The sequence below is a fragment of the Manacus vitellinus genome, unplaced genomic scaffold (assembly GCF_001715985.3).
Source record: "Manacus vitellinus isolate BGI_N305 unplaced genomic scaffold, ASM171598v3 scaffold_1_pilon, whole genome shotgun sequence".
Lineage (NCBI taxonomy): Eukaryota > Metazoa > Chordata > Aves > Passeriformes > Pipridae > Manacus > Manacus vitellinus.
In genome coordinates, this window is record NW_021939396.1 from 25930443 (window position 1) to 25945709 (window position 15267).

General features: G+C 37.7%; 1 protein-coding gene across 2 annotated transcripts in view; it reads right to left on the reverse strand.

Moving 5' to 3' along the window:
* The window catches only part of CPNE3 (copine 3), a 28764-nt gene extending 13731 nt beyond the window's left edge, over positions 1–15033 (reverse strand). The window contains exons 1-9 of one of the 2 annotated variants that reach the window (XM_018078739.2): positions 14975–15024; positions 14360–14435; positions 12207–12265; positions 5593–5732; positions 4796–4975; positions 3555–3629; positions 3030–3101; positions 2143–2226; positions 463–552 (exon numbers count right to left, since the gene is read on the reverse strand). In XM_018078739.2, the coding sequence (XP_017934228.1) occupies positions 463–552; positions 2143–2226; positions 3030–3101; positions 3555–3629; positions 4796–4975; positions 5593–5724 (633 nt within the window). In that variant the 5' untranslated portion in view covers positions 5725–5732; positions 12207–12265; positions 14360–14435; positions 14975–15024. Of the gene's footprint in view, positions 1–462; positions 553–2142; positions 2227–3029; positions 3102–3554; positions 3630–4795; positions 4976–5592; positions 5733–12206; positions 12266–14359; positions 14436–14974 lie in introns of both variants that reach the window. The other variant, XM_018078745.2, reaches the window with a different exon arrangement.
* Positions 15034–15267: the final 234 nt, after the last annotated feature.

A 15267-nucleotide genomic window follows, 5' to 3' on the forward strand; every position in this document is an offset into this window, starting at 1 on the left:
TTAGGCAGTAAGTATATTAAGAATTTCATTAGTGTTACCTGTTGCACCAATAACAAAGTATTACAAGATCCATTACATAGAATAAAGCATATACTAGCCTTTACCATGCATCTTTCACTATACAATATCTGAACACCACCAATATTGGTTGATGCAATGCTACAACTATACAACCAAAATAAGAAACTGAATCGGACATTTCAAAGATACTTGTGTTCAACTGTCTGTTTCCCAGACTTTCAAAGACCAACTTCTACCAGATAATGCTTCACAAATGCACATAGTTTGCTTCCCCCCCCCCTCAAAACATGCAAGTGTACCTGTGACTTTGAAATAAGAAACCTAATACTTTCAATTAAACTTGAAACAAAAAGAAGCAATAACTAGAATAACACATTTTCCCTTTATTATAAATTCTCATTTTTAATGCATTAATTTATACACACATTTAATACACATTACCTTGATTGACTTATCCATGTCACTGTAACATAGAGAATTGAGAGAGATTTTAAAGGGCCTCCAAACAGGATTCAGGTTATTTTTAATGACCTGTTAAAAAAAAAAGGCCAGAACAACACTGTTCACAAGACTGGAAGGTAGTCATCAGAATGGGTCATACCTTCATGCCATGACTTTTGTATGCAAAAAAGCAGTTGACTAATGCTGCTGTCAATGCACTCTGAATCCTAGTATATAGTATATAAACAAACTACTTTTAATATGCAATACTATCATTCAAAAAGAGATGGTCTTTTTCAGCTCTGTATTTTTCTAGACTTCCCTGTCAACTACTATATCCTTCAGACATTACACTGTAAAAAAATAAATTTATCTTCATATAAATAGATATTGGTTGTTTTCTTTTAATAAACACACATATATACATACACATATAAAGGCATGAGTTACCAAAAAAAGCGTGGAACAATATCACACTGGAATTTCTGAATACATCAGTGCTCTGGAGGTTGAAATTCACCTACTGTTTATTCTGAAATGCCATTTATGGAAATATTTCCTCAAGAAATTCATGGTATAGTAAATAGAAATGTGAATGAGGACAAAAGGCCTCTCAAGCTGAACGCTAAATAAGTGTTATTTACAAATACTGAAGTATCTTCAAAATTTATCACCTGGTAAGTATCTGTAAATATACCCAATACACCAAATAACAATCTTATAAAGAACCAGAAACTACACACAACATGCACTACTTGATTAATAATACCTAACAATAGTAATACTTCCAACACTGTAGGAGTGCTGAGAAAGAAATCTCTCTCTTGAAAATGAAAATAATAAAAATAATAGTTAGTACCAAAAAGAGGTTTTTTAAATTGGTAACATAAAGAACTAATCCACTAGGCTAGAAAACAAATTCTAGATTTATTACTGAAATTGGTGACTGAAATTCTCATGGAAAAGACACAGCTTAAACAGAAGAACCACCTCATGAGAGAAACTATTTTTAGAAGTCTGACACAAAAAGGATTTATACTTCCTCAATATTCATGCTTCAAAATGAATATGGTCATCACTTCCAATGTACTTCAGCTGTGATTAAGCCCTGAGCTTCCCCTACAGTCAGATATTTTGAACCTGCTCTTACCCTGTCAGTTGTTGTCACTGGACTACTATACGTCCTCCTGGGTGAAGGGCTGCTGCTGCTCAAGCACATTTTTCCTCACCCAGCATTCTCCTTGGCTTGCCCTTGCTATGCAAGCATTCAGCACAATTACTTCCATTAGTAAACTGTACAGCCAGGTGACACTGGCATGAATGCCTAAGTCCTACCCCAGCACTGGGTAGAATGGAGACAAATATCCCTGTATGAGTGTGCAGTACCTTTTCAAAACACTTGTTTTCTCCCAGATTGCCAAAAGTTAAATAAAAAAAAACAAAGTATTTTCTTTTCAAATAGGATAGCATAAATCAAAATCAGAATAATGAGAATAAGACAGATTTTTTTCTATGAGAAAAAAAAAACAACAGTGAAAGAGCTAATGCAATTTCTAACTGGTCTGCATGTCAACTCCCAGGTCATTCATTTATTTATGTAAGGCACTGTATCTTTAGTGCTGTAACACACGGGAAATCAAATAACTTTAGTTTCTTGGTTGTTAACTGAAAATATCCTACCTCTGTTCTGTGAACCATCACCCAGCTTCCATCTCCAGTCTGCTTGTGGAATTCCAGATAAGGATCTGACTTTCCAAAAAAATCCTGTATTTAAAGAACATGCAATTATCTCAGAATAGCCTGTAGAACGAATACCATTAAATGCTAGTTAAAACACACTTCGGTTAAGAAAAAGTAAATTCAGGGAATAAAAGCTTTAGATGAAGAAATACAAGTCTGATTATATTACCACTTGAGAAAAAGAGAAAGAAAATGGGGCATGTCCTTCAATTTAGGATAAAAGTGTCCACATACCAAATACGTGACAGTTCAATTAAAAGAATACTTGTAACTATTACAATGGATAGATAGGAAATTAAGGATTTCATCCAGTTCGAAAGAAGTATAATCAAATCAAAAGGCAAAAATAAAAATATTTTTTCAATTTTCTTTCTAATTTTGCTTTATAAGTCTTTCTAAATACAGTAATTTTAGCCAGCCCCAATATATTTAATGTAACAAATTTATACACACCAAGTACACTTTTTACCATTTATTTCAGAGACATAACAGGTAACCATTTATATAGCTATTCAAACCAAGGGATATACCAAAACTCCCTTATATTTATGAATAAATGTAAAGATTTACATCTAAATGGGAGCATGTTGTTCATGGACTATCCCTGCAATGCACTTTTCCTACTCAGAAATACATTATAATTCATTTCAAAACAGTCAATGAAATTACTCTGTGGCAATCTTTCTTCAATTTTGTTTTTAGCCTAAGAAATATCTTAATGGATTTTATTATTTAAGCAAAAATGAGAATGAAAACTTAAATGTTTCCTGCTTTGACAAGATTCTGATTTTACTACTTTATCAAAGAAACAGCAATCATTTAAATACCTTATTGTCCAGTTTCCTTGCTTCTACTTCCAATACAACCACCCTGTTATCCTTCACTTCTTCTGCTGTAATCTAGGTAGGTAAACCAAATACTTTTTTTTCATTGAGGAACTACACAGTTTTATCATATTCACAACATTCCTATAACAGCTCCATTAAAAAAATAATGTTTTCTCACAAATGAAGCATAAAAAAATGAGAGAGAGGAACAATTTCATTTGATATTGGGATTCCATGCCATTTATTTACCATAGATGATGGCACTGACAAAGATATTCCCCAAATAGTAGCAGAGCAGATGCCCTAATTATTTTGATGCATGTGATGGGACTTATAATAGAGAGGGTGGGCTGCTATTGGATGACAAAGTTATATTAGTGGAGGGAAAAAAACACTTTACAATATTTTTTACAGCACTATAGAATAGACACATGGTGTCAAAGCCGCTAATCAACCAACTAAAAAACAACCACAAAAACATTTAAGGATAAACTCTGAAGAGATTTATTTCCTTAATTGTCTTACCATAATGCTTCCTCTTCCAGCAGGTTTGCCATTTTTAAGTACTAACGGTTTAGTTAGAGTCCTGCTAGAAACTATCTGCCAAGACAAAATTTCAGTATCAAGCATTACTAATGCATTTCAATAGATTTTCAAAGGAATGAAATGAAGTAGTGAGGTATTTTCATTTTAAGAATTTTTCCTTTATCCTGAAGATGGAAGCATTGCATTTACTTCCCATAATCTTCTATAAATAAACAGGTAATAGTTGACACACTTCAAAATTTTAAAATACATGTGTAGATGAACACATGCAGAGCTTTAGGAGTAATATGAAATTAAATGTTTTCTGGGAACATGATACACATACATGGACAAAGATAACATCCTAAGTTCCAATCTCAAATTGTTCTTAAGGTTTTTATAGGTACCCTTCAAACACATTCAAGGCATATCTCATAAATGGCTTCAGCAAACAGATTTGTAAACACAATGTCTGTCACGCGAACAAACAACAACCTCCTCCCTGCACTTTTTCGCAGATTTTATTTTACCCTATTCAAGTGATTCTTCTTCAGAACTATGTCTACTCATTCTACAGGTTCTTCTTTACCTTAAAAAAGATTGATTAATTTTAAATTGATACTGAATTGCATTTCACAATTCTTCCATCTTCATAATGCACTTAAAAATACTTTAGACACAGGGCAGGAAAAATCCCAAGACAACTCTCCCAAGAAGTGCCTTCGCAGAATCTATTCAAAAGAACAAGTTAAAAAGAAGCTGCCCAATTCTGATAGAACCAATAGTAGAATATGGTTGGGAAATTGGAGTAAAATCTGCAGCTGGCAGAACTAGGATCACTGCTTGCATTGACTGCAAAGCAGACTACAAGGATAATATGGCCCTTGTGAACACTCATATGTTCTTCTACACCAATTCTCTTTTTATGGAGCATAAAAAAAAAAAGAATTTGAGTATTAGAGTAAGTAAACAGCAATTACTACTTTGTGCTCATTGACAGTCCACTTACTTTCAGATAGCAATCTAACAATTGCCATCCTAGAATACATTTCAGGGCATCATTTCAAGACCTTTTTGAAATAAAATGTACATTCACTGAACTGAGGCTTGAAAAAATAAGTTAAGGGAATCCTATTCAACTTAAGAGTACTTCAACTACACAAGAACATAGGTGAAAGTTGGTAATGATTTTCAATAACTCATATTTTCTCAATTCTAAGGCAAATCATCCCCATACTTACTTGTCCCAGCGTACATTCAAATTCTCCTAAGAAGTCATCATCACTCAGATCAAAGGTTTTGTTGTCAATGTCATATATTCCAAACTTAAGTTTCTGAACAATCTCAAAATAATAATCAATTAAAAATTTCTTGGCAAACTTTGGGTTCAAGGAATTCTTAATTCTTTCTGTGCGATCAACCTGCAAATAGAAAGATACCGCTTTTTCCAGGATTTCACAAACTAAACAAGCAGGCAAATCAAATAGCATTTTATTAAAGATGTTCAAAAGATCTTACTATAAAGTACAAAGCCATATCTTCCTACAAACCTTTCATCAAATATAAAATATATCACAAAATATTATATTTTATATACATATCATATTACAAAAACCACTGCTGTAAGTAAGGGATATTTGAGAACCTGTTTTTCATCGCTCCCTCCCTGCAGGAATACCTATTCCTGCATAGGGAAGACCAACATAGAATCACATGTTGTCAAATCCAGGATGAGACCCTAGTTTTGGAAGTACTGTATTTACAAAAGCCCATTTAAGCACCTAGAAAGCTTCTTCTGTTGGGCCACACATGGCTGGGGGAATGGTGCTAAAAAATCATACAGGTGTAAGTATTTAATAGAAAACAATCATTAGTGTGCTGTCTGTATAACTATTAGAGACATAATCTAATGAAAAGTATTCAGAGGTGCTGGTGTAAAATTAAAATATTTTAATGAAATCATACGCTACAGCGTTTTAAAAGCTCCAACAAGTTAGAATGTGTTTTTAGCAGATTCATGAGAAGCATCAGATTGTACCTCATACCACTGCTGACCACTTGTGTTCTGGAGAAGCACACACAGAGGGTCTGACTTGGAACCAACATCTTTATCCAAGAGATTGGTGCAGGCAATACTCAGCTCCACCTTTGTCACGCACTGTGCCGCCATCTGTTAAACTAGAAAGCAGCGACAGAAATCATTATTTTTTAAAGTGACTAAAAAGCAAACAACTGAATTGTCACAATGCATTAATTCTCTATCTGATCACTAGAATTGTTAGCTTGTCAGGAGTGATGATTTGAGCCTAAAAATGCAAATTTAAGGATTTATGATGTACCAACATTACAATATTATTAATGTCTCACTCTTAGCTTTGCCAAACAGGTAGAAAAAATTAAATTCAAATTAAATTCAAAATCTGTACACAAAAAAAAAAAGATCAGGTTTCTTGGAATGCTTGAGGAACTAAATGAAAAATGGGATATACCTCAAATAAAGCACAGTGGTTTGAATTGCTGACAATAAAACTTCACAAGCTTTGAATTAAATCCTGTAAAGCCCACATGAATGCCAGTATCCTATAATGTAGATATTAATAATAATTCAGTGAATAAGGAAAAAAGTCATATAATATACTCCTCCATCAAACTTTTACAGCAAAATGCTGAAACCACGAGCACGGTAGAATCAGAAAAGGAGTTTAGGTGGGTAACAGGTGATCTTGCTTCAGTAAACCTACAAAAACAACTACAAATTTTTATAATAGAGATAAACACTTTGAAGTCAAGTAGCAACTGAAAATTAAGAGGAACTGCTCTTTCTGGAGATTCATTTAAATAAAAAGAACAACAGAAAGTCTTCTTACATTTCCTCTTTAAGTATCTCTATCATTTTCCACTGGAACTAAGACCAGCAAATATTACAAACCTACAGAAACTACTTCATTCCCATGCTGGGACAACATGCATTTGCAAGCCCAGTTAGGGCTAAGCAGCAGATTATTTTTATATATATATATATAAAAACCTCTCTATAATTATACACTTCAAGGATACAGGCAAAGCAGACTATCTTGGAAATTCCCAAGCCTCTTTAGTTTCAGGTTTTCCTTCTCTCCAGTAAGTCATCAGTCTAGACAAAGTATCCCTCTGGATTAATTTATCTTGAAATTGCATCAGACACTCAACAGAAGAAGGTAGAAGAAAAGGTATCTGCCTCTATTTAGCCAGCTTACTTGCATCATATACATGGTGTATTTGAATTTGAAACTATACTTAACCCAACCCATCTCTCTCCCTTTCATTGTATTCATAAGACTTTTCATAAATAAGAATGGGTTTTTTTAGAGGTAAAAAGGGAAAGGAACATGGAAAAGAGGAAGAACAAACCGAAAACAGGAGAAAGAAAACACTGTGGGGTCTGAGGAAATTTTCCAGAGGTTTCTTGTACTCCTAGGGCACACTTCACCTGGTGCCTCTCATCTCTGTTTTGCTGTCTTAGTGATGGACTTTTTGGAGACTGAAGTACATATAAATTATCTATAAAGGAATCACTCAAACATCCATGCACATATTTTATTTTTAAGATTCATGGAAATCTTCCTGCATCTCCCAAACACCTAAATGTGATTTCATCTTTGAGTATCTTTTGTTCCCAGTTTTAGTCATTGTCCCTGAGGGGAAAAAAGTGAAGCTCTAAGCATTTGAATAGTTTTTAAACCAATGGTTTTTTAGGCTTAGAAAGCATACCTCTTAAAAGCAGTTTGCCCCCTTTTTTCTGGTTCTCTTTTTATTCTGGTATTTTCCATTCCCTATTACTTTCCTGGCTGCCAAGCTGAGCTCATTAACAAGCAGTGCCTTTCCCACAGAATCCAGCGCAGACCAGTACACGACTCCTTAATGGTTGTTTCCAGGAAAACAACTTTCTGCTGACAAAATGATGCTCTAACACCTGCTGCAACAGCAAGTAAAATGGGTTTTATTGAAATTCTACTGAATTCAAACTTGAATTGAGAGCTATTTCTCAAATCAGTTAAAATTTTCTTGCTTCAACTTGCCTGAAACTTCTCATTATTTGGAGTCCTTGAAAGCACTTGCAGCCATATTTCTTTTGTCAAGGTAGTATTTCCAAAATCACTGGTAAATGGATAGCACCCAGTCACCCTAAAAATATGTTGAGTGTTTCTTCTTTGCCTCTATGTGTGTGTGTGTGTGTGTGTACACATGTCCTACTTCCCTTATATATCAAGTATTTTCTCACATGAACACATCGATTCTGTTACTTACTCTCCTCCTCCCTGTCATCAATTCTCCCACTATGCATCTAATGCAGAAAAAGGGTAGATTTAGCAAAAGAGGTGCTGTGCAAAAAGCATCCTTCAGCACGGAGAAAGGAAAAATAAAAATGCTGCTTCCCTTCCCTGAAACACAAATGCTCATTTGAGATGCAATAATTGCATCCATATTGGATAAAAGACAACTTGTAACAAGAACATGCATTTATCCAGGTGGAGGATACTCTACTTAAAACCCAGATACCAAAGGAAAACTTCCCAGACGCAAAATATTCTAGATACCTGACTAGATTACTTGCACATTTGGGATTCTGGAATAACTTTATCTGGACAGGTTATATTGTTTGGGCTCTGGTAAGGATGAATTTTGACTGCCAGTAAGTTACAGCACATAACAAGAGATTCACTTATTTAATTAGTTATTGTTATTAAAGTAGCTATGCTCCCCATTGGCCAAATTTAATTAAAACCTCTGCTTTTCTCAAGCTATCAACTGTTTGTCCTCCACGTAGGGTACACCATAAAGGGAGGTAAGACATGCCAGAATGTGTCCAGATGACAGCTTAATAGTCTTTTGTATAGAAATAGTTTTTATGACTGCAAGAACGTATCAGGCTTTATATATATTACATATATATAAAATTCTGGGCAGGAAAAGATTGAAAATTACTACATAAATTGTAAGGTGGAACTTGTGACATTCAGACTCTGAACTGCAGCAATGTATGGTCACAAGGGAGATAAAATCCTATGTCAGGTTTGGGCTGCTCAAGAGCATCATTAGGTCAACTAAGTATATGACAGGTCTTTCTGTTTGAGTTGTCGTTATCAAAGCAAAAATGTAAGTCAAGGACTAGTCTTGTCCTGCAGTTCTACAGATCATAATGTTCTCTGAATTCCACAGATGATTCTATTGAAGATAAGTGGTAACACAGCCATTGCCTGTTTTTCAACAGAAACTAGAAACATGGCTTTCTACCTGGAAAGGAACAGATCTATTATCAGAATAATCTAACAGCACAGTTGGGAATTGTCAGACTGCAGCAATCCTCTCAATGCTGCAATGTCAGAGGACAGTTATCTGGCTTGCCCAGATAACTTTCCAGAGCAGTACAATGACACATTCATAATTATAGGTGCTTCCAATCTGACAAGTAGTCATATATAACTACAAGAAGACAAAAAGACTAATGAAGTGAACACTGTTCTAGCTCCATTTGGCATCACTGCCTTTAGTCACAAACCTGTTCTGATGCAAGTTATGACCATCATAGAACATTTACTAGTTCCTGTGAACTGCTAATGATAATAGACCAAAAATCTGTAATTTGTAGATACCTCAGGACACAGAAAAGCCACAGGAAACGTGCTAATAAAGTCTATTCCTGATTAGGCAATCTTCTCGCTGTGATACTATGCTTAAGCATTTTATGTCAACTGTGTGCTAGATTGAAAAAGGCAGTAACATATACAATCAGTGCTCTGATCCTTCTTGGATTATTAAGTATTTCCCATGAACCTGGGCAGATAACAAAAAGGAAATAGATTAATTATTCAGACAGGCTGTAAAAATGAAAGCCTGGACCCAAGCCTAGATCTGAAATAATGCATATGAAGCTTTACTGTCTTGAACATTCAGTGCATGCAATTCTTCAGTCTCTGTCCTTTCAGACAGGACTAAGATAGTATATGTGCAAACAGAAATTTTTGTGGTAAATATCTCTAGGCCTGTATTTCTGAGAACCTCTTCTATTGCATCTCAGACCAAGCAATAACAGTACTTCTTGCAACAGCCTTTCACAAGAAGGGTTCCAGTAAAGAGCTGGCGCAAACATGAGCAAGGCAAGACTTGAATGAAAGTAACCTGGGAGACAACATCCATCTAACAATATAACCTGTTCTATCCTCTATCTCAGCATAGACCTCTAACATCTCTTGATAACAGATGCACATGCAAAGAGCAGAGAATGACATCATACTCCCAGAAAACACCACATCTGCTGCAAGAAGCTGACAATGAAATTATGGCAAACAAATGTTTGTTCCACTGATGAGACTAGTAGCAACAAAATTGCTAGTGATCTCGGACTACTTATATATAAATATCTCTTTTTAAAAACCTAAAGATAATCCTTCAATTCTCAAGGAAACTGACCACCCCACAGGAAACTGACTTTTTATACAGTTACAAAGGCTAAGACTGTTTCACAACCTAATTTCGACACTGCATTTGAAAAAAGAAAAAAAAAAAAAACAAAACCAAAATAACCTAAAAAAAACAGCTTCTCTAAAAATCATACCTCTAAATCTGAATTCTTCCTCCTCTTTTTATTTTGTTTACAGGGAACAAAGCTGGTAAAATTGTCCTGTGGCACTAGCTGATGTGCTGACAAGATGAGTAACGGAAGCATCTCAACTTGAGGAATTTTGTATTTGAAGAATCACACAAAACCTGGAGTGTAAGCTGTATCTTTTATCTACTTCTAGAGTGATAGCTATATCTATCTTGGAGGGTAGGAAGGCTCTGCAGAGGGATCTGGACAGGTCGGATCAATGGGCCAAGGTCAATGATATGAAGTGATAAGGTGAAGTGCCAGGTCCTGCATGTGGGTCACAACAATCCCTGTAGTGCTACAGGCTTGGGAAAGAGTGACTGGAAAGCTGCCCATCGAAAGGGATCTGGGGGTGCTGGTCAACAGCAGCTGAACATGAGACAGCAGTGTGCCCAGGTGGCCAAGAAGGCCAGTGGCATCCTGGCCTCTATCAGGAATAGTGTGGCCAGCAGGACCAGGGCAGTGATGGTCCCCCTGCACTTGACACTGGTGAGGCCGCACCTCAAGTGTCCAGATCTGGGCTCCTCACTACAAGAAAGACACTGAAGTGCTGGAGTGAGTCCAGAGAAGGGCAGCAAAGCTGCTGAAGGGTCTAGAAAGTAATTCCTATGAGGAGTGGATGAGGGAGCTGGGGTTGTTTAGCCTGGAGAAAAGGATGGTCAGGGGAGACCTTATCACCCTCTACAACCATCTGAAAGGAGGTTGTAGCCAGATGGGGGTTGGTTTCTCCTAGGCAACAAGCAACAGGACAAGAGGACATGGTCTCAAGCTGTGCCAGAAGAGGTTCAGGCTGGATATCAGACAGAATTTCTTCATAGAAACAGTTGGTAAGAATTAGAATGGACTGCCCAGGGAGGTGGTAGAGCCACCATCCCTGGAAATGTTTAAGAAACGACTGGATGTAGAACTTAGTGCCATGGTCTAGTTGACAATGTGGTTTTCAGTCAAAGGTTGGACTCGATGATCTAGAAGGACTTTTCCAACCTATATGATTCTATAATTCTCATATTCACTATTTACTATGCATGAAGGAATTAAAGCATTCTGAATTGAACAAGGGAGATTATGCTGACAAAACCCTAATGACCACACAACTAATTTACTGGGGATTATGCCAAACAAAAATAAGAGCTAATATCTGAGAAATCTGAGGTATACAAATGCGTGAGAAGGAGATACAGTTTTCTCTATGGGAAATGAATCATCTACTTTTTATAAGCCTCATGATACTCAGGCAGTGCAAATATTTATCTACTGCATTGGTAGCACAGTGGTGTAACAAGTCGGACAACTATTTGCAGGCTGTTGCTATATATAAAAATCTATCATTAAGTTACATTGCCAAACAACATGTTTAGAATTCTTTTTTTAAAAAATCCCACTACTCAGAAAATACTAATTTGACTTCTAGGACACCTCTTCACAAAATGACTTAGAAACAGTCATTTCTGAATATCCTTCTATTGATTTTTTTTTTTTTATTCCTGTATATGCGTGTTCGCCCTTTAGGCACATCTTTAATGCTGAGGGATCTTCCCAGCATCTTCCCTGCACAAAAGTATCACAAGAACCTTAGGTGACATTTTGATTCAAGTGAGCTAAACTATAGAAGGTAATATTGTGCCTTTAGCAAGAAAATTAAGACACATAGATCTCCTGACTTCAAAATTTAGTTATTTTAAGCATACAGCAGCCAACCAGGGCAACATGTATTTCCAGCATATATGTTTATATGCTTTATCAGAGTATCTTAACACCATAGAAAACAATCTATCGACTATGCAATGTGAATAGCATCTTAAATTGTGTATTCTTCATTGCAATTTCTCTGTGTAGAGCCACTGACTGACTGACTACATAATTAACGTTACTCAGAAGAAAGAAAAACTTTTATCTCACTAAAACTTATTTATTAAGACGCAGGTGACCACATGTTTCAGACTACTCCTTCTCACACATTGTTTTTTAGGCATGTTGTGACACTTCACTGTTACAAATACCAGTTCATAAAAATGGTAACTTACCTCAGAGATCTGCCTCTGGGCCTCTCAGCAAAAGGCTAAAACTTCAACCAACAGGAGCACTAAAATGTAAAATGAAAGGAAAATAAAACTAAGAATTGTTATTCCCATATATCGATCAAAGTAAGAGGGTTGAATGCATTCATAGAGTTTTAGGAACTATAGTTCCTCTTAAAATAAATAACCTGTCTAACAGCTTTATGTCTCCATGACAGCAGCACTGAAAAGTTTACTTATGGGAAACTCAGTCTTTGTTACAGAACCGTACATATTAGACATTTAAAAAGCCCAGCAAGAAAAGCCCCTTAAGATTTTAAAAACAAAGATCAGATTACAGTTTTTGTCCTATTCATTTAATGTGTTTTTTTCCAATAAGGTGACAGTGGTTTAGAGTAAGTAGATCAAATTCAGTGGCTCCCAATGTGGTTTATGCTCTAAGAAACCTAAGCTTTCTTATACTGCTAAAAGACGTCTAAGAAAAATCCATAAAAACAGTATCCTACAATGGTCCAGCATATTATTTGTCTTGCTATAAACAATAACAACATCTTGAAACACACGATCACAAAATTACACTTTTTTATAGCCCAGATGTATTTCAAACCTTCCTAAATGCAAACCAAGAGCTCTCCAGTCAGCTGTCTTCAATTCTGTATCACAGCAGCTACTTGCAGTCAGTGTTCTCTGTGCCTGGCAGGCATCATACACGCTCTGCACACCCACAGGCAGCGGCTCTGAACACAGGCACACAGCAATCATGCTAATTCCTGGAACGATCAGACGATTGCACATATGCTAATCACCTACCATGAGGACTTTGTAACAACCCCTCTGGATACGGGCAGCATCAGAACCAAACTGCCACAACTAGAACTAATTCAGCTGTGCCTTGTATAAAGCACTGAGTGAACATGTGCACTTTGATCCACCTACAGGGTGGAATGGATCTACAGGATAAAGTCTTCTTTCAACCACAGAAGAAAGTATTAAGCAAGTGATCCAAACCACTAAAGACTATTTCTTAAACAGAAGCTTGGATCCAGAATCCAGTCCCAAAATTCCTATATTCAGAGATCCTTCAAACACTTAAATAATGCCCTTTTTTAAATGCCTGAGCAACAGCATCTCAACTAAAACAATATTAAAGATAAACCACAGAAATCAAACAGAATTACAGAATTGATGGAAAAGACCTTTAAAGTTATAAAACAATTACGAGCACTGTAATTCCACTTCCTACTTGCTTGCACAAGCCACACCACAACTTCAAATGTGATATTAGAAGGGGATATTATTAATCTTTGCCTAACTGATCTAAGAACAGAAGCAATTTTGTTGGGTTTAACAGAAACTAGTATCTATAAATACTAACATAATCATGTATTGTTTATGTTGAAATAGTATCCTGACTTTCATAGGAAAATAAACAGGAAGGGAAAAAATGTATCTTCCGCCTTCACTTTGCCCCTAAAGGTATTTCCTCTAGGAAACCATGGTAATGACAGCATCTGTTCCTAAATCAAATAAGGTAAAAAAAAAATTAAACTCCACCCCAGGTATCTGTGGAGTTGAGATTTTAGTTTTTGGCGTTGTTTGTACTAAAGAGCTACTGTGGCTTCCCTCTGCCTTCAATTCTGAAGAAATGTTAATGTCCTGGGCGTAACAGAAGGCTGTACAAACACTGGGATACCACACTGCTACCTTGGCATTCTGGTAGATGACATTTAACAAAATTAGTTATTCAGCTTACCAGAAACGGACTTTTGTTTTCAACAGCTGAACTAAAATTAGTCCAAAAGTCATCTATAATGAATCTGTATCTATTAATTTTGAGATATTTAACACAAACATACTTGTTGCAAAAATACTGCATTCTTTCTAGCACCATAACAGAAAAACAGAAAGACCCCTTTCTCCTCGCACATTTTTCTTGCTCACTTTTTCTTCTAATTCTTGTTGGTGTTCTGCATGCCCTTTGAAACATCTTACCTCTGTGATTATACATCTACAAAGTTATAATTTAAAGCTTCAACTCAAAACAAAAAAAATCTGGGATTAAGTTTGACTCTACTTCTACTAAACAAACTTTATGCACCACCACAGAAACAAAACTCTCAAGAAAACAAATGTTTTGGAGGCAGGGCAATGCATATTACCTTGAAGATACTTAATGGACTTTGAAGACAGGAGTACGGAAGCAAAAGTGAAGAGGTTTCACATTTTCACTTTCCCCTAGTGGAAGAGCAAGTTATGACAACTTGAACGTCATCTAAGGCTTGTCTTATATATATTATGCAATTGCAATGAAGCAAGAAAACAACCACCCACTCAAGTAGCAGCTCAGGAAGAACAGCATGTGGTTTTCAGGAACGATGCTGCATCTCAACAGACACCTCTCTAAGAGGTGAGGGTGCTTTTCAGAGTGGCGCTTACAGCGCCAGAGATCGGTACTGCGGACTCAAACCTTCCGGCCTAGAAGTTCAGCTTCGCCGAGTTTCGCTACCTGCGGGACGGCGGGTGAAGGGTGAACCCCCAAGCCCCGCAGCAGCACCGGGCAGCGCGCCCGTGTCCCGGCGCAGGGAGCAGAGCCGCACCCGGGGCACGTTCCACGAGAGGAAGCGGCCGCAGGCGCCTGCAGCCCTGCCCTGCCCCGCAGCCCCAGCCACACATGGCTCTCACTGGACAAGGCTGGTGGGCCGAGAGCGCAAACCCCGCTGCAAATGGGCCGGCACACAGCCCGGGGACGTGGGCCGAACCCGGCCCCTCCTCACCTGCACCGGCGGCGCTTCCGCACCCCGACCCCGAGTCCCCAGCCCGCGGCGGCCACGCCCGCTCCAGCCGGACACGCCCGCCCCGCCGCGGAGCGCAGGCGCAGAGCCCCCTGCCCCTCCTGCCCACCCCGCGTCCCGGCCGGGCGGGCGGGCGGGTCGCGGCCCAGTGTGGCTCCGGTTCGGGCCGCGCAATGCTCGGTGCTCGCACAGCGGGTGGGCCGGCGGCCCGGGCGGCCCCTGCCCTTGTGTGCCCCCGCGCCCGGCCAGGGCCGCGGGGCGGAGCGGTCCTCCGG